Source organism: Protopterus annectens, chromosome 2.part0 (genome assembly GCF_019279795.1).
Source record: "Protopterus annectens isolate FY-2018-M chromosome 2.part0, PAN1.0, whole genome shotgun sequence".
NCBI classification, from domain to species: domain Eukaryota; kingdom Metazoa; phylum Chordata; order Ceratodontiformes; family Protopteridae; genus Protopterus; species Protopterus annectens.
This window is the reverse complement of record NC_056728.1, coordinates 1,243,641,250-1,243,659,598: the sequence shown is the minus strand read 5'-3', so window position 1 is coordinate 1,243,659,598 and position 18,349 is coordinate 1,243,641,250. Positions and strand designations below refer to the sequence as shown.

At 40.0% G+C, this 18,349-nt stretch overlaps 1 protein-coding gene across 3 annotated transcripts in view; it reads left to right on the top strand.

Annotated features, from left to right (window-relative positions):
- The first annotated feature begins 201 nt into the window (after positions 1–201).
- Positions 202–18,349, top strand: part of TEC (tec protein tyrosine kinase) — a 1,312,802-nt gene continuing 1,294,654 nt past the window's right edge. The window contains exon 1 of one of the 3 annotated variants that reach the window (XM_044061419.1): positions 202–277. Coding sequence is in view for 1 of the 3 variants with exons in the window: in XM_044061417.1 (XP_043917352.1) it covers positions 574–599 (26 nt within the window). In the remaining 2 variants the exon portion in view is untranslated. Of the gene's footprint in view, positions 331–358; positions 600–18,349 lie in introns of those variants that run through there. The other 2 variants (XM_044061418.1, XM_044061417.1) reach the window with 2 other exon arrangements.

Sequence of the window (18,349 nt, the reverse complement as noted above, 5' to 3'; positions counted from 1 at the left end):
GAAATCAATGTCAGTGTTATAAAAAGTAGCGCGTTTTATGGGAACTGTCCATTTTACTTATAAAGTCCACCGACTTGATTGTTGGAGAAGACTCCTTTAAGCGATGACGTTTTTTTTTACTAGTAATAAATCACATGGCATTATTAACTGTATATTTGCAACAATGAAAAGGGTGATGTAATAGCAGAGATTTCTTGTTCGGTGCCTCTTATTCGTGGGACAAGCGGTGAATTACTTCCTCTTCCAACCTTTGCAGTAAATCTACGCTTACAATACGGTGAGCAATCCAAGAAGTGACAATTCTTTTATTAACCAGTGCACCTGTGACAGGTATGGATGACATAATCATATGGTATGTGTGCAATGTAAAACCTTCCACCAGTTGTGTCTTTCGGCTTATCCCGGTTAGGGGTCGCCACAGCGGAACTCCGGTCCGCTAATGTTTGGTAGTGAAACCTTCCACCAGTAAAGTATTAAAAACATAAAGCCGGGAAATAGGTATAATTAGTCTTGTTGCAATATCTGAACAGAGTCTACAGCATTAATCTGTGGTTTCGATTTTGGATTGAAAGCATGATCTTTGAAGAGAGTGGGAAGAAGTAAGTACATTATGAAAGTCGTTTTTTTTCACTATGAAAGCCAGACGCGTAAAGAGCTGAATTAGGTCTCTTTATATTTGGTCCCGAGTACTGTACATGCAGTTCCAAAGGCAGTAGTCGGCTCTGATAAGTGCAACCCAAAAAGTTGTGAAGTTGAATATTTCATCAATTTTATATAAGCATTCTTTTCCATTATTTCCTTCCTGGCAGACTCAGTTGTCGATAACCGTCCCATGTTGCTTCTACATCCATACAACTAAGCACGTTGGGTCGTCGTTGTAGTTTCGCATTTACTTACAGAGATTTTATTTTCCTTCTGAACAGTGAAGGTTTGTCTACTCTTCCTTACCAGAAATGTCGAAACGAGCGCTCACTGTCACTTGATTCGACAAACCTGCGTGTTTGCCTGTCCAAAAGCCAGTTTTATTTGTGCACAGCGCACAGGTATCTGCACCAATTCAAAAAGGCAGCAGTTTACTTTTATCTAAATTAAGAGATTTTTGCAGACCAGTTTGGCACTACCACGGAGACTGGGGTGGGGGTGGGGCGATCATATCTCTGAAGTATGGTGCTACCATGGAGATTGGGCGATGGGGGTATACCTCTCAAGTGTACCTCATTATGAGGAACGTGCCTCATCTGTGGTCTTAAAAAGTTCATGTTCCACGTTGAAAGGGCCTTGCACGCATTCAGTGATAGCGATTTTTTTAACTGATAGCCATGATAATTAAAACAGAATCATATTAATTGGAACGGAATCATATTAATTCATTAAAATAACTATTATATAAGGAAATATCACATTTTAACCATCCTATGAGCGTCCCAGGTGTTAGAAAGCTGTTATTAAGGGTTCCACATTTTGCCCATTTATTCCACATTGTGAGAGGCAGTGTTCCACATTTTGGAGCTTGAATGTTGAGAGCTATTGGGGGTGGGGGTGGTGTGTAAGAACTTCACAGTACCTATGACTTTGTCTTTGGGCACCACGGCATATCACCTGTCCGCTCATGATTGGCAGTGGAGTTTTACGGTGTCGAGAACACAACACGTATGACAAACATGGCAAAATACATTGAGAAACAAAAGTCAGTTCAAGCTACTGTAGGATGAGTCTGTCCAAATTCATGGTAGGGGTTAAGGTGAAAGGTTTTGTGTGTTAAGTGACTCTGTGTGTTGCTTAAGTTTGTGATGGTTTCAGTTCTTCAGAGGGTGTTGTAGAGATTTTCTGTTTGTTGACATTGAAGGTAGTTATTATAGCAATAACGCACGCCTGGTTGTGGGTAATGCTGGATTTACCCATGGTTGGTGTGGTTTGGTCACGAGGGCGAAGCCCGAGTGGCCAAACAAAGACAACCGTGGGTAAATCCAGCATTACACACCCAGAAGTGGTTATTGTATTATATAATGACATTATTTAAGAAAAAAAATTACTTTTCTTAAATAATGGCATTGTATAATGTCTCCTTGCTGCCCTTCCGCAGCTGTCTGGTATTCTGCTGCAGTTCTGATGTACTGCGCATGCGTATGCTTACGCAGTACATCAGAGCTGTGGGCGGAAGCAATGGAGAAAGCAAGATCTCCGTTGCTTTTTACACACTGTCTTGCTATGTTAAAGGAGTTTAACATAGCGAGACAGCTTTAAAAAAAGCAACGAAGAATCTCCGTTGCTTTTTTTAAAGCTGTTTCGCTATGTTAAACCCATTTAGGAGATGGGAAGATCACCGTTACTTTTTTTAAAGCTGTCTCGCTATGTTAAACTCATTTAACATAGCGAGACAGTGTAAAAAAGAGTTATACTAATGGAAAAAGTCCAGGTGACTGGACCTTTTGCTATTACTATAACTCTGATTTCCAGCATGCACGCTGACCAATCAGCATGCACGTTTTGGAATATTAATGGGGTGGGGTTGTTGTACAATAACAAATTATGTACATATATTCTTTAGCTAAATTTGGAAGCTAGCAGATGGGGGCATGCCTCAGGTTGCATTCCCTAGTTAACCAATATAAATAGGCTCACATTTCATTGAAACTCAAGCTTTGCTTTCAGGGTGTTATTATTTACACTCCTCTCAAAATATAATGTTCTGGTAAATGTTGTACTACATGTTACTTTCTATGTGCAGAGGCAACTACAGTCGTCAAACACCAAATGTTAATAACACTAATTCTTCATTTTTCAGGATATGCAAAGTAAATCACATTTCATGTTTTTGATTTATTAACATAATAGTACACATACATCACAAGTAGCTATTGTTTTCTGTCTCTGATTATTTTATGCTTTATCATTTCCTCCTGACACTCAAAGAAATTGATGACCATGCCTTGTACTGCAGGCACGCAACATCTAAGCAGACTAGATTATAAGTGGTTTATTATACCATTGCCTGATAAGAAGAGTTACATCCCCAATTGATGTTCATGCATTGCCATTCTGCAATATTTTGCTCAGTCTGTGTCACGATTTAGTATAGAGTAGTGGGAAAGGTCTGTGTTCTGATACATTTTTATTAGAAATACATATTCTTTCAATGTATGGTAGTGAATATCTTCAATTAAAAATAAAAAAAAATGTAGCATTTCATTGGAATGCATTATTTGAAAATCACTGAAATCCCAAACTCATATTGGTTCATGGGTTGGTACTAGGCTATCGGCCCTAGGGCCTATACAAGCCTAGCCATAACAATTCCCTGGATATTTCTTCCCACAATATTTACTTCTCTGGACCTCTGTCTAGCAGGGTGACTGACATGATCCCCAGGGTGAATTTCCTATCTCCCATCCGATCATCAAGGTTCCTTTCGAAGAGGGCCAAGGAGGTGTTCTGCTTGACATGTATGGGCAGTCCATTCCAGAGTATGGGGAGTCTATGTGTCAGGAACCTATCCCTCCAACATGTTTTGTTCATTGTGATGACAAGGTTTAGATCCCTGGAGCGTGTAGCTCTGAGGGATTGGGATTTCTTTAAGTGGAGCATGTCCAACAGCTCAGGGTTTGACATGGCCTTGTATGTTAAGCAGAGATCGCTTCTGAGTAGACGATATGCCACAGAGTATAGCTAGAGTTTTTTTAGACGGTCAGCATATGGCATCTGCTTTAGGCCTGTGATTCTTTTAGTGAGGTATTTCTGTGACCTTTCCAGCTGTTGCAGATGTCTTGTCAGGTGCATACCAAAGGGGCATTATACTCTATAATGGGTCTAATGAGGGATGAATACAGTGGGACAATGACCTCCTTTTTCTGGATGAAAAGCCCTTAGTGATGAGGTGTGCCACATAGAAGGATTTCCTGACTGTTGTGGCGATGTGGTTATCGAAAGTGAGACCACTGTCCAACTGTGTCCCTAAGTCTCTCATCACACTTTCGATGTTTAGTGTACTGCCACCTATGTGGTAATTCATGGATACATGTTTTTTTCCAAAGGGGATAACTATACATTTCTTGGCATTAAGCATGAGCCCATGGCTCTGGCACCAGGCATCTGTCTCTGTAAGGCCCTTTTGTAGAATATCCACATCATTTGGGGATTCAGTAATGGCTCCCAGTTTGCAGTCATCTGCGAAATTTATTAGCCAGAGTCCCTTGGTGTTGGCCTGTACTTCAGAGAAGTAGATGCCAAACAAGAGTGGTCCGAGGACTGAACCCTGAGGTACTCCACTTGTCACTTGTCTGGAGCTGGATTTGGAGGTGGCTACTTTTACAGTCTGGGTTCTGTCAGTAAGCCAGTTGGCCACCCATCGAGTGATGTAGGGATTTATACCCAGCTTAGCAAGTTTATCTATGATTCCAGAGTGGGGGATGATGTCGAAGGCCTTGGCAAGGTCCAGATAGGCTGTGTGGACCGCCTTACCCACGTCCACAGCTCTGGAGACTGATTCGAAGAAGTCAGTCAGGCTCAGGAGACAAGATTGACCCTTCACAAACCCAAACTGGGTGGGGTCCAGTGTTTGAAGTTTGCCAATGTCTTTGTTTATAAGTTCCATGGTAATACGTTTCATGCCCTTGCAGATCAGGCTCGTCAGACTGATGGGACGGTAGTTCCTGGGATTCAAAGTGGATCCCCCCTTGTGGATTGGGATAACTATAGCTGTGCGCCACTCAGTGGACACGAAGCCTGAGGTGAGGCTATGATTAAACATGACACTTAGGTGAGGTGCCAGTTCATTTTGTAGTTCATATAGTACACAGACTGGGATGTCATCTGGTCCCATGGATGCTGTATTCTTAGCTTTGGAATGTGTGGTTTCTACCTGTGCGGCCGTAATTACCGGAATTTGGCAATCTTTTGGTATTGAGATGGGCCCTTTAGGGGGTGAGAGGGGGGTGAAGTTGGCACTAAATCGATCTGCCAGGATATTTGCAATATCCTTGGGATCAGTCTATTTAATGCCATTCTGTTGAAGCTCAGAGCAGATCTGAGCATTGCCATTTAGATTCTTGACATAACTATAGAATGCCTTGTGGTTGTCTTTGGAATCTTTGGCAATTTTATTTTCGTAATTAGCTTTTGAGTATTTTATGAGGGATCTCAGCTTCTTACTGAGGCTGGTGAGGGAGTTTTTTTGCATCCTGGGATTTTCCTCTTTTCTGCAACAGTTTCTTCCTTCTTTTGTATAGTTTGTTTATAGCAGGGGACCACCAGATTGGCTTCCTTTTTTTGGAGGAGAGCATCTTGGTTCTATGTGGGATGGCATGATTCATGCATGAGTGGATATGCTCGTACAGTGCCTTGGTGTAGGATTCTGCAGTCGAACTTTCAGATCCCGTCTGCATGGGTGTCATGAAGTTTGTCACTTCTGACTTCAGTAGCATGAAGTTGTCTTTGGAGAAGTTTTTTAAGGAGGTTTACTTACTGGGGGGGTGGGGGTGGGATGTGGTTGTCAAGAGTGATTTGCTTATGGTCAGACCTGACCAATGAGGGGGTGACCACTGGTGTGGAGCATCTATCTCCCATGTTGGTAATGACCAGGTCTAGGACATTGGAGCCCCTGGTGGGACAATGGATTAGTTGATCCAGGGCATTGGAATTTACGAATTCCAAGAACCGTTGGGAAAAGGAGTTGGTACCTGAGTAGTTTTCCCTGTTAATGGCAGGGTAGTTAAAATTACCCAGTATTAGGGTGTTTGGTTATATCTTAATATTTTCCAGTATGTTTAGAAAGGTGTAGTGAGAATCTTGGGGCATGGTGGGGGATCTGTAGCAAGCTACAATTTGGATTGCAGTCTTACCTAGTGTTAGTTGCACCTGGTGAATTTCAGGTGCATTGTGTTGGGCAACTAGCCTGGAGATGTGAATATCCTTGGTGAATATGGACACTCCTCCACCTTTAGTGTTTCGGTCTTGATTTTGTGGCCGAAAAGTGTGGTAAGAGTTGTAGCCTGGTGTTGCAGGGGTGCTCTCTGGAGCCTTGAACCAGGTCTCAGTTACTGCACAGATATCGATGTTCTCCATTTTTAGGAGTGCCTCGTGGGAGTGCATTTTGAGGTTTAGACTTCTAGCACTGAGTAGCATTACCTTCAGATTTTGCATGCTTGTATCTGTTATGGTGGTGGTTTTGTCCTTTGAACCTTGCCTAAAAAAGGCACTATAGGGGTGGCAAGAGCTTTAGCCAGTAACATGAATCCCAGGGGTGACAGGTGCAGACCATCTCTGGCAAAGCTTCGTGGTTTGTCGATCATGTCTTCCCAGGCAGACAGATACTGGATCCCCATTGAATGACACCAGAAGCTTACCCAATTGTTGAATTTTGTCCTTATACTGTGGTATCATTCTGGGCGAAGGCAGGATGCTACTCAGGGCTAGGGTCATACCTGCCTGGGCCACATGATCCGAGAGCTCTTCCATGTCTCTTTTCATGTAGTCCAGGGAGGTACGTCTCAAGTTATTCACTCCAGCATGTACAATGACAGAGTCGTATTTATACTTGTTGTGGAGTGACTTGAGTGCATGCGTTATGTGGCGGATCCTGGCACCCGAAAGGCAGCTGACTGTAATTTTCTCCTTCTTCAGCCTGGTGAGTGGGACATCAGTGTGCCTGACTATAGAGTCACCTATGACTAAAGTGTTGGGTACATTGTCTTGCCTTAGGGGCTGTTGCTGGGTGGCACACTGGTGTTGTGAGCTATGTGTCACTTTGGTTGTGGCTGGTGTTTGTTTGCATTTCAGCTTCGGAGGTCTTTGTTGCTTGGGCAGGTTAATGTTAAGGGCCTCCACATATGTGGGTTTAGTGTTGCTATGTGTGGGTGTTGATGGTGTGGGTTTTGAAGGGCTATGAGTTGCTTGAGGTGTAGTGCAGGTGTTAACCTTCTCCTCTTGACTGTCTAGCACAATCTTGGCCGGAGAGAGCTTTGCTTCCATTTTGGCTATGTAAGTGCATCTCTCGGAGGTTGTAGTGTTGTGTGGGAGGAGGAGAGGGTTGTCTGTGTACATGAGGCAGTTGCCGCATTGCCCCAATATGCCCAGATTCACCAGGTGGACAGGAGGAAATCACCGGAAGGTGACCCTTGGACATGCCTGTTTAGGTGCTTTTTTGTAAAGTATAAGAGTTGTTTTCCGTTACCTTTGCAAGATACTTTGCAGTTATAGGCTGTTTAGTGCCTATGATTAATTTCTCCTTATTGACAAGGAAAGTTGAGTGCTTGTATCAGTTTCAGGCTTCCTAGTGCTTTCCAGCAGGTTCTAGAGAAAGTGCTAGTCACAGGGGTTCAGATTTTAATGCTACTACTGAGAAACCAGCTAGTTCTAAGGGAAAATTTGAAGAGCACACCTTCTGGCACCTGGAATAGTTTAACTGTAGCTTCGCGGTGCTGCACGATGAGAAAAATGTGCAAACACACACGTTTTTAAGCCATGCCGTGTACTGCAGGTACTGGTTTACCTTTTTCATACTATGAAGGTAGTACTATTACTTGGCTTGCCAAAATATAGTTGAGAACAGGCAAGATGCACTTACTTATGTTAGATTATATTCATTTTTTAAGTATATGCATTCATTCTTGGATTACATATTTAATCCAATTCAGGGTCATGGGTGAGCCAATGGCCATACTGCTATTCAGTAGGTACAAAGCAAGCAAAACATAGAAATATTATAGAAACTGATATTAATAAAATTAATTGACTATTGCAGACATCAGATGTGCTCTGATAACTAGTAATTATTCTGAGATGCATATAATTTGTTATATGACACACCGTTTTCCATCATAATAAAGACAAATTTCAATAACCATTAGGAGTCCATCAGTTTAACTAGTATGTTTAATTATGTGGATCTTACCTCAGGAGAGCACAAGCATAAATCTATCACAATGCATGTTCTATGAATTGTAGCAGTCTAAAACTACTTTGATAACAATACATAATTCTTTTAGTTTATGATGTAGCAGTAATGCAAGAAATATGAAAGGTACATTCATTGTCTTTATATATAATTTTCCCAAGAGATGCATATTTTTATTTTAGATGTAGTTTTAATGCATTGAAAGCTATTCATAACAATGCTTTTTATATATTATGTGACAAACGACTTGCTTTAATTTTTGAGTTTTACAGGCATGTCACCAACTGCTTGTTAAATTCTGAGAAATTTAGTTTATCCAATCTCCAAAGGAGACACTTGAAGAAAATCCAGTTTACGTATCTCAAAACATGAGAGCTTTGTTAATCTTTATGACATAGTGGCTATTTAAAAGGTGATAAATTATATTTTTGATGTGCCATATATGCTACATATTATGGTAAAAAACTGAAGCATGTATCAGCATAAGTGATGAGCAGCAGCTGATAGTATGTGTTTAAAGGAAGGGCTGAAAGCCCACAATATTATAGAAGTTTGCCTCTTGCAGAGAGGGATTTTGTGGCCAAAAGTGCAGAGTAGAAGGAGCTTTGGAGTACTAGGAACCTGCTTGTGAATTTACTCAAGTGATAATATAAGCCTACCTGTGACTACCCAAGGAGGACCACAGACCTGCTTGTGGATGTGTCTGAGAGTTGCAAGGCAGCTTGATCTGAGCTGGAGTACTAAGGTTGTGATTGTAAGAAAATGTTTAGTTCCACTGACAAACTTTAAATTAACTTGGAGTGAAAGAAACCAGCAATTGATTAAAGCAGAGGTGTGATTGCTTCTGTTACATGGTAAAAAATAACTTTATGTTGAATTCTTCACTAGAAACAGGGTATACTTGACTGAAAGGACTGTCCCCAGTGTGTTCCACTTGCTACGCCGGTGGAAAATGCAAACATAGCTTTACTAATATAAACCAAACTGCAGTTTGTTTCACTCTTACATTGCATCCTACAACTGGAAAAACATTTCTGAGTTAATTACCCCATCTCAAATGAGAAACTGTATTCACACTGCAAAAGAAAGAGAGAAACTGCCTTTTTCCTCATGTTCTTTGACTGAAGTGCTACATTTTGCAAAATGCAGAAACTTGAAGAAAGTTTACTGCAGATCAGCCCAGGTCTGAGGCAGCATGTCATGGCTCTTCAGGTAAGGTGAGTGCTCTTTGGGAAAAGAGTAAAGCTGTTGACAGCCAGTTTATCACTTCAGTCTGATAACCAGTGTACTGATACACAACCATAAAAATATTACACAAGGATGATGACATTGAAGCATATCATGTTTTTGAGAGATATGCTATCCAGGTGAATTGAGATCAGTCTTGCTGGGCTGAAAATGTTATCTTCACATCTAACAAGAGAAACACTCAAAGGCTGTATGGACAAGAAGGTTACTGAGCATGTGGACCTTCAGAAACTAAAATGGTAGTTGTTGGCTAGGGATGGTACCTGTTCTGAAACACAAGCAATGCAGTTTCATACTTGTATGTTTAATTCAAGTAAAACAGTTTGCAGAACAAATATCTGATCTAAAGCATGTTCTCAGCTTATGTTTAGGAAACAGAGGTAAACAGCAAAAGTACAAAGATACATATTTGAGCAGTAACTAGATTCGGAAGAGAACTCCCAAGTGTGTTGACTTTCGGCTTTTCCTGGTTAGGGGTCGCCACAGCGGAACTCCGGTCCGCTCATGATTGGCAGTGGATTTTTATGGTGCAGAGTTGCCAGCCCAACGCCCAAGTAATTTTATGTAAATGAGCTTTTAAGAGTGACATTAGATGCACTGATACATTGGCTGTGCTTGTTGACAGGTTACTAACTAATGAAACATTATTTAAAACTGAGCAATCTAAGCATTTAACTAAAATATGCAGATGTCTGTGAGCAGACAAAAAACATTAGCAGCTGAAGTTTGTTTTAGATGTGGGAAGAGGGATCCATTGCTAAACATTGTTTAAGTAGTAGTGAGAATGCTACACCTAACAAAAATGTGATTTTTAACCAACATGCTAGTAATGAAAATGTAAATGCTGTATCTGTCAAAAAATAGTTTTTAGTCAACATGCAGATAATGAAAATGCCCCAATGAATTGTGATAAAATAATTGCTAGAGTACTAGAATCAACATATTATCTCTATGCCACTGCTAAGTTAGTCAGATGTACAGTACTGGTGGTGGGGTGAAGGGTGTACTAGAGTTCAGGAGCATGGTCAGACTTATTAACAAACCATATGTCTGTAGACATAAAACAACTGGCAAGAGAAAGGTGGAAATAGTTACATTCATGGACACATGAGGGAATATCCTGTAACAAGTAAAGGTTCAAACTCTGATGGGTAAAGCAGTATATCCTGTAACTTTGGTACATAATTTAACACACAGTGCCATCATTTTTTCAATACTAGTGTCAGTTCTCTCATTTAGAGGACCTGTGGAAATTATGGGGGAAAGAAGTACAGTTAGATACTCTTTAGCCCTAGTATACCTCTAGTAAAATGTTGTGGAGCAACAATACAGCCTGATACATAATATTTTTTATTTTATTTTAAACTTTATTAATTCCATACAGTGTGCTACACTGACATGCAATCCCTAAGCATGATGCAGCATATCTCATCAGAGGTTGACTGCTGCATTTCATACCCTATCCGTATCCCCCCAGTTTTCCTTTAGGTTCACCTTCTCCCTTTTATTCTGATTTTTCACTCTTGTATATCATTTCTTCCTCTTCTTGCTAAACTTCCAGCATCTACTATCCTCTTTTCTGACTTCCTTCATCAATCTCACAGGGGTTAGACACTGTCTGTGCAGTATTCTCAAGCTTTGATCTACTGCTTCATGTGCTTTCTGAATGTGCCTCACTTCCTAAATTTTCTTCTGCCATTATCCTGAAACTCTTTTCCAGCTTTCCTGTCATCCTTAATTCTTTTTCATTCTGTCTTCTTCAGCATTGTGCTTTCTTTCCCTTAATCCTTCATAGATCTGTTTGGTCCTTTGCCGCCCAGTCTCTTCCATTTTCTGTAGGATGCCACATTCTCTCATTTTGTCCTCCTTTCTTCTCCTCTTTGTTTTTTCTCCTGTTACCCACTCTATATTCTTTTTCCATATCTCACCATTGTTTTAAATCTTTCCTCACCATCCTAGTTTTCTGCATATCAAGTCTTACTCTTGAGATATTCACCTTATCCTCCAGATTTGTTCATTTTTGTCTTTTTCCTACCTTTCTGTACCCTATAGCTTTTGAGGCCCCCTTTACCCCTCGTCATGCTTGCCACTTCTTTTAGTGCTGTTTCATTAATTTTGTAAGCTTTTCCATGCTTCCCTGTCCTTTATTTTGCTTAACCTCCTTCTCATCTGTTTCTATCCAGTGAGTGATGTTACATATCACTGGATATGTTGAGATATGTGTGAGTCCCCAGCTCCCCTTATCATATTCATTCATTCATTCTCATTTTCTGTCTTGCTAGCTGTTTTCTGCTTGCCTTTATTGATTCAGTCCTCTAGGTCTTTTTGCATTTGTTATAGCCTTTTGTCCCTAGGGTTCTGTTTTTATGTTAAAGACTAGGTAGAGGATTATTGGTAGTATTATTATCCTTGCTGCATTAATTCCCCCAAAGAATAAGTATCCCTTACCTTTTCCTCTAGTTTTCCCCTCTAGTCCCTCTCATTGTGTGCCCATCATAGAGCCCTAGACACTTTATCTCATCTATCACCCCTTTCCTTTTTCCTAATCTTATTACCACTGACTTTTTGTTTTTGTACACACGTCATATTACTTCCATAAACTTCTCCAATGTTTCTTTTATGGTTCCCATTGCTGTAGCCACATCCTGTGATGTTAATAAGTAGTCATCTGCCTATAAGTATAAACTAAGATTTTATCTGCCCCTTTTCTTCAAGTATTTATTATTTATTTAATTTAAATGAATGGGCAGACTGTGGCCCAAAGTCCCTTTTTAGTCATGGCCTGGGCCAACAGACAATAACAGCACAGAACATTATATATATATATATACTTACTTTACATATGTAGTCATCTTAGAAGTACACATATGAGGAAATCAGAATTTTAGGAATAATATTATTGAACTGAAAAATAGCATGATTAACAGTATGTCAAAATTAGAAAGTCAAACAAATGTGCTAATATTACATGGAGTATTTTCATGTGTAAGCATCCTTATAGTTAAAATGTGTTATATAAACATTTACATTTATACTGTTCCCTGAGATGTGATTTTATTTGTCTTCCGAATATAGGGAGTTCAGTGACTGCTTGAATTATGATAGGCAGTGTTTTCCATAGAGCAGTGGCAGTTGCAAAAGGCCTTTTCTGAGGAATTTAAAGTATATGAAGGCCTTTGCAGTTGTAAACTATGTTGACATCTTAGACTGTAATGTGTAGCTCATGAGTAGAATTTATTTCAGAGGTGGACAACAACTTGTTTAAAAGCTTGAGTGTGACATTTTGCATGCTGCTTTCAGTTGAGTCAAGACCTTGTCAATCTAAAGTTGTATGTATGTGTGTGTGAAATGATAGTTGTTGGTCCAGTATTATCCTCTGATAATTTTGTTGTGTTGTATAGGGTAGGGCATTATTTTACTGGGCCTACAATGATAGAAGGGGGTATGGATTTCAACCTTTGTAGGATCCCAAAGAATATAATAGATGATTCAGAAGTATTTACAATGAGCTTATTTTTGGTAAACCAGTTCAAAAGCAGTACAAAGATTGTCTGTAGGTCCCTTAACAGCTCAGTTTTGCCTTTACAAGCAGTATTTAGTATAGGGTAATTTTTGGAAGGTGATATGGTACTGTATTAATGAATAAAGAAGAAAAAAGGCCTAATACTGAGCCTTGTGGTATATCCTTGGTTGTAACTCCTGATTCTGAGAGAGTTCTTTGAATAAACAACAAAGGTTCTGTTATGGAGAAAGCTATTAAATCAGTTAAAGTGTAGTGTTGCACTTCGTGACTTATCTTTTACCACAATCCTACATAGCACATAAAGCATGGATTAGCATTTATGCCCTATTGGCGAATGTTTTATTTCTCTTATTTACTTTATCCAATAGTTGTAAAATTCATTTTCACTGTGCTGATGCCATTTAAAAATTTGATGATTTTTAACCTCGGTGACATCAACTTAGTGAATGCGTGAAATGAGTCAAAAGGTTTTAATGGCCATATTCCGCATGGGTACAGAAATGTGTTCGTTAAAGTCTGAGGAAAAGACATTAGTCTGATGACATGGTAGGAAATTCTAAATTGATTTGGGTAGTGTTTTTAATAAAAAGCTAACAAACCTTTTTATTAAAAACATGTCCCAAATAAATAAGAAATGACTAGGGCAAGATGCATCATGACAGTTAGTGTATCGCCTGCCGCAATGCACTCTTAAAGCGTGACAGTGCAGTTTAACTATGTTATTAGAGAAGCGAACCTTATGAGGTTTTTCAAGTAGCAATTCATGATCAATTGTATCGAAAACACATTTGAGGTCTAAGTAGATAGCACCAGTAATCGGGCCTTTTTCCATACTTGAATTGATTTGGTTAGGTAGGCTTTTAGGGTATTGTAATTTGACATGAAACCACTTGCTTGTCTGGCAAAATTTCGTCTTATAGTGATGTTTTCCAGAATTTTTTTTTAATAAATTGAGTTTTTTAAACATTTAGCCAAAGGACAAGCATTTGTAATAATGCAACAGTCATTGGCTGCTTTTAGAGAGGCTATTTTGAAGTGCAGTAGTGTCATACTGTGGTTAGAACTTGGTGGTAGCTGGCTAGTGCTAAGTGTTACGCTACAAATATGTTTCAAGGAATTGTTATATTATTTATTTTATTTATTTATATTTGTTGACCGGGAGTGTCCGACTGGATGTAGGTCCATTTTCAGCGGAGGCCCAGGGAGAAAAGCTCCACAGTTAAAATAAACAGACAGTAGTTACATTGGATTACATAGCGATTAACAATTTACATAGCAATTACTTACAACATATTTTCAGATGAAGTACATCAGTAGACAACTAGAATCTTTATCTGTGAAGTACATAACAGATATTAACAAATGTTACAGTAAGAAGTTCCTGCTGTATAATAAGTACTAGGCTTATGAGCATCTGAGCTTACTATAATCAAGGTAGTTAGTGGAGTGGAAAGAAAGGTAGTGGTTGGATGGGGTGGGTGATACTAGAGTGGGAGTTGCAAGGGCATAGCCAGCATGATTTTAGGTGCGCTTTTACTAAAGTTTTGAAGTAGGTGCATGATGGTATGGAGGTTATTATAGCAATAACCCATGCCTGGGTGTGGGTAATGCTGGATTTACCCACAGTTGGCGTGGTTTGGTCCCGAGGGCAAAGCCCGAGGGACCAAACAAAGCCAACCATGGGTAAATCCAGCATTACCCACACCCAGAAGTGGGTTATTGCTATTATACAATGACATTATTTAAGAAAAGAAATAATTACTTTTCTTAAATAATGGCATTGTATAATGCCTCTTTACTGCCCTTCCGCAGCTGTCTGGTATTCGGCGGCAGTTCTGATATACTGCGCATGCCTACGCAGTACATCAGAGCTGTGGGCAAAAGCAACGGAGAACGCAAGATCTCCGTTGCTTTTTGTTCGCTATGTTAAATGGGTGTAACATAACGAGACAGCTTTAAAATAAGCAACGGAGATCTCCGTTGCTTATTGTAAAGCTGTCTCGCTATGTTAAACCCATTTAACATAGCAAAGTAGCAACGGAGATCTTGCGATCTCCGTTGCTTTTTAAAACTGTCTCGCTATGTTAAATGGGTTTAACATAGCAAGACAGCTTTAAAATGAGCAACGGATATCTCCGTTGCTTATTTAAAAGCTGTCTCGCTATGTTAAACCCATTTAATATAGCGAGACAGTTTTAAAGCAACGGAGATCGCAAGATCTCCTTTGCTTTTTACAAACTGTCGCTATGTTAAAGGAGTTTAACATAGCGAGACAGCTTTAAAAAAAGCAACGGAGATCTCCGTTGCTTTTTTTAAACCTGTCGCTATGTTAAACTCTTTAACATAGCGAGACAATGTTTATACTAACGGAAAAGTCCGGGCGACCGGACCTTTTTCCGTTAGTATATTGAGGGATTTACAATGGGCACGCTGGTTGGGCTGGCCAATCAGCGTGCACGTTTTAGGGGAGGAATTGTATAATGTGTATTAGTATGTAGTAATCTGGGATGCAGGATGTGAAAGTCTGGTTTGTAGTGATAGTAAGTGGTTTCAGACAGTGTTTGAGCAGCTGATTTGGTGACAAGTTTAAAGTCAGGTAGATAGGCAAGGATAGATTACAGAGGTATTTGTGGAGGAGGTTCTTGATTGATAAAATATTTTTGGGTGGAAGATATTGTTTTTAATGTAATTGGTAATTGTTATATTATACTGCTTGTTGTCAGAAGATTTGGGGAAGAGGGTTTTAGTACTGATTTCCTTTAATTACAGAATTTCTTAGGATGATTAACTGAGGTTGTCTGAAGTCATATTGGGTTGTCCTAATCTGATTGATGTCTGCTTTTGTTGATTTCTGAAAGTGTAAAGGTGATCCCATTTTGAGTAGTTATTAATTTCCATACAGACCATGTTTTAATTTTATCTTTTATGTGTGCTTTAATTTCATCTGTGAACCATAAGTTTAAGTTTACCTAATATTCTTATGTTTTTACACGGTAAAGCCTATCTTAAATGGGATTGAATTTACTATAAAACTGACAAGTGCTACTGCTTATTTATTTTATTTGCTGTTTATTAACCAGGGGAATGAGTTGTTCCAAAGACCCTTTTCTGTTATGACCCAGACCCACAAGACCCAGACCCACAAGGCAAGATTTCAGCTTGACAGTTACACATATAAACAGTTGTTTGAATTGTACATTTTGAATGAGTCTTGGTACATGTGCATAAATCCATATTGACAGTTGAAAACCTGAACATAATTCACATTGACATTGGTCAAACAGAAATTATTATTATGAGCAGGAAAGGAAATTGTATTTAAAAAACATATGACATATATATATATATATCTACTTCACAATGCCGAAATTTCAGAATGTTGACAACCATATGGCCAACATCCGAAATCTCGACATTGTAAGTAGACCATGTAAAAGGAAAATAAAATTTCCTTTCAATTGCTAGCAGGGGGGCTCTGCCCTCCTGCACCCCCTGTGGGGGGCTCCACTCCCCCAATAACTTTAATATACCAGCTCCGAGATTGCACTATAGTGCAGGAATGGAAATCTTTCCATTCCGCACTATAGTGAGATGCCGGTTCCGCATTGTCAGCATTCCGAATGTCGATCATATGGTGTTGGCCATGTGGTTGTCGGCATTCTGGAGTGTCAGCAATGTCAGGTAGACTTATATATATGTGTATGTGTATATATATGGACTGTATAAAGAGAGACATGATTGAGCTGTCAGAATATGTGCCACAGGAAGGTATGATTGGAGCACTGAACAGCATTTTATAGTTTCAACAGATGATGCCACAATACCAGCAGAAAATTATTGACTTTAACACTTGACTTAGCTACTGATGTCAGTCCAAAGGGGTCCAATACTTGTCAGACTGGGAGGAGGTCGGTGACAGACCATGCTGCTTTGCCAGGGATGGTCTTCATCTTTCACCTCTAGGCTTTCAGATATTGATCAAACAGTATCCACCCAGACAAACCTTTCAACATAACGAAAGCTACTCAGGATAAGGTAAAGGTGTTACTCTCAATGCTAGGAGCCTCAGCAAGAAACTGCAGTCCCTGGAAGTTGTCCTCATCCTGGGTAATGCAGACGTCTGTGCAGTTACTGAAACATGGTTTAAAGCCACGGAAGGTACTCTGGCAGTGCATGGCTATAATCCCTTTCAAACATTCTGACCACCCATTGAACATGAACGAGCAAATGGTGGAGGTGTATCTATCTACATAAAGGATAAGCACACCTTAAGGCTGGTCAAACAATATGACATGCTTGAGCTACTCCATGTCCAACTAAGCATAGGAAAAATCCATTACCATATCCTTGCTAGCTACTGGTCCCCCACCAGGAACAAGGAAACCCATACATCATGCCTAAAGTTACTAGAATCACTCACCATCCAGCCAAATACAATACTCATGGGTGATTTTAATTACCCCTCCATTAGTTGTGAGGCATACCCAACCATTAACAGATTATTAAAAGATTTCTTGACTTTGTAAATTCAAATGACCTGGAGCAGCTAGTCTGCACTCCCACTAGGGGAACAAATGTTCTACATCTGGTACTCACAAATATGGGAGAGTGCTGACCCCTCCCCCTCAAGTATGATATCCTCTCCAGTAAGATCAGATCACAAAGCAGTTTCGCTTGAAATAAAGTTAAATTAGTCCCCCCACCTTGTTGGATCTTTCAGCTTTTCCCGGTTAGGGGTTGCCACAGCGGAACTCCGTTCCGCTAATGATTGGCAGTAGATTTTTACATGCCGAGTTGCCGGCCCTGATGCACAACCTTCAACGAAAGTACGCCCATTCACGCATGTCTCCACACAGAAGACGCTCTAGCTGAGAATCGAACAGGACAACGTCTTACTGTGAGGCGACAACGCTACCGCAGCACCACCACCGCAGTCCCCCCACCTAAAACTTTAAAAACTTCTCTAAGGCAAGTTATGGGACAGCATAGCTAGTTTCCAAGCTCCCCCAAATCCAGAAAACGCAGAAACGTATGTAGAGGCATAAACAAACGCCCTGCACACCCATATAAATAACTGCATAGAAATGGCAGTACCAGACCAAAATAAACTAAGCGGAAAACTGCAAAAACACTCCACCCTGGTGGATCCCTGGTGTCAATGGGTTGTACAACAAAAGAAAGAAATTCCTGTTGAGAAGTAAGAGGGAATGTGCACAGCAGAGCAGAAAGTCCCTCATTCGTCTAAACAAATGAATCGGGGAACTACTCAAGTTGCTGAAAGCAGACTTTGAGTTAAAATAGCCTCTAAAGCTAAGGATAATCATGTCATTTTTCAGTTGTACAGAATTAGTTGTAGATGGCATCACTTTTTCTCAGCTGGAAGATACAGCAAATCTGCTTGCTGACAAATTCAGCTTAAATTTCACCTCCCCATCATCCCCAGTTCTTCCTCAAGAAATATCCTCCACCATTCCATTGCCAATTATTACCAAAAAACAGGTTGCCACTGCACTCTCTAAAGCTAAAAACACAGCTTCAATGAGGCCTGATGATATACCAGGTTGCCTCTTAAGCAGCTTAAATTGGGACTTATCAGGCCCATTAGATTTCTATTTAAACACATCCTCTTGATTGGTTTTGTCCTGATAGAGAGGCAGAGGACAGCAACAGTCATTCCTCTCCATTAA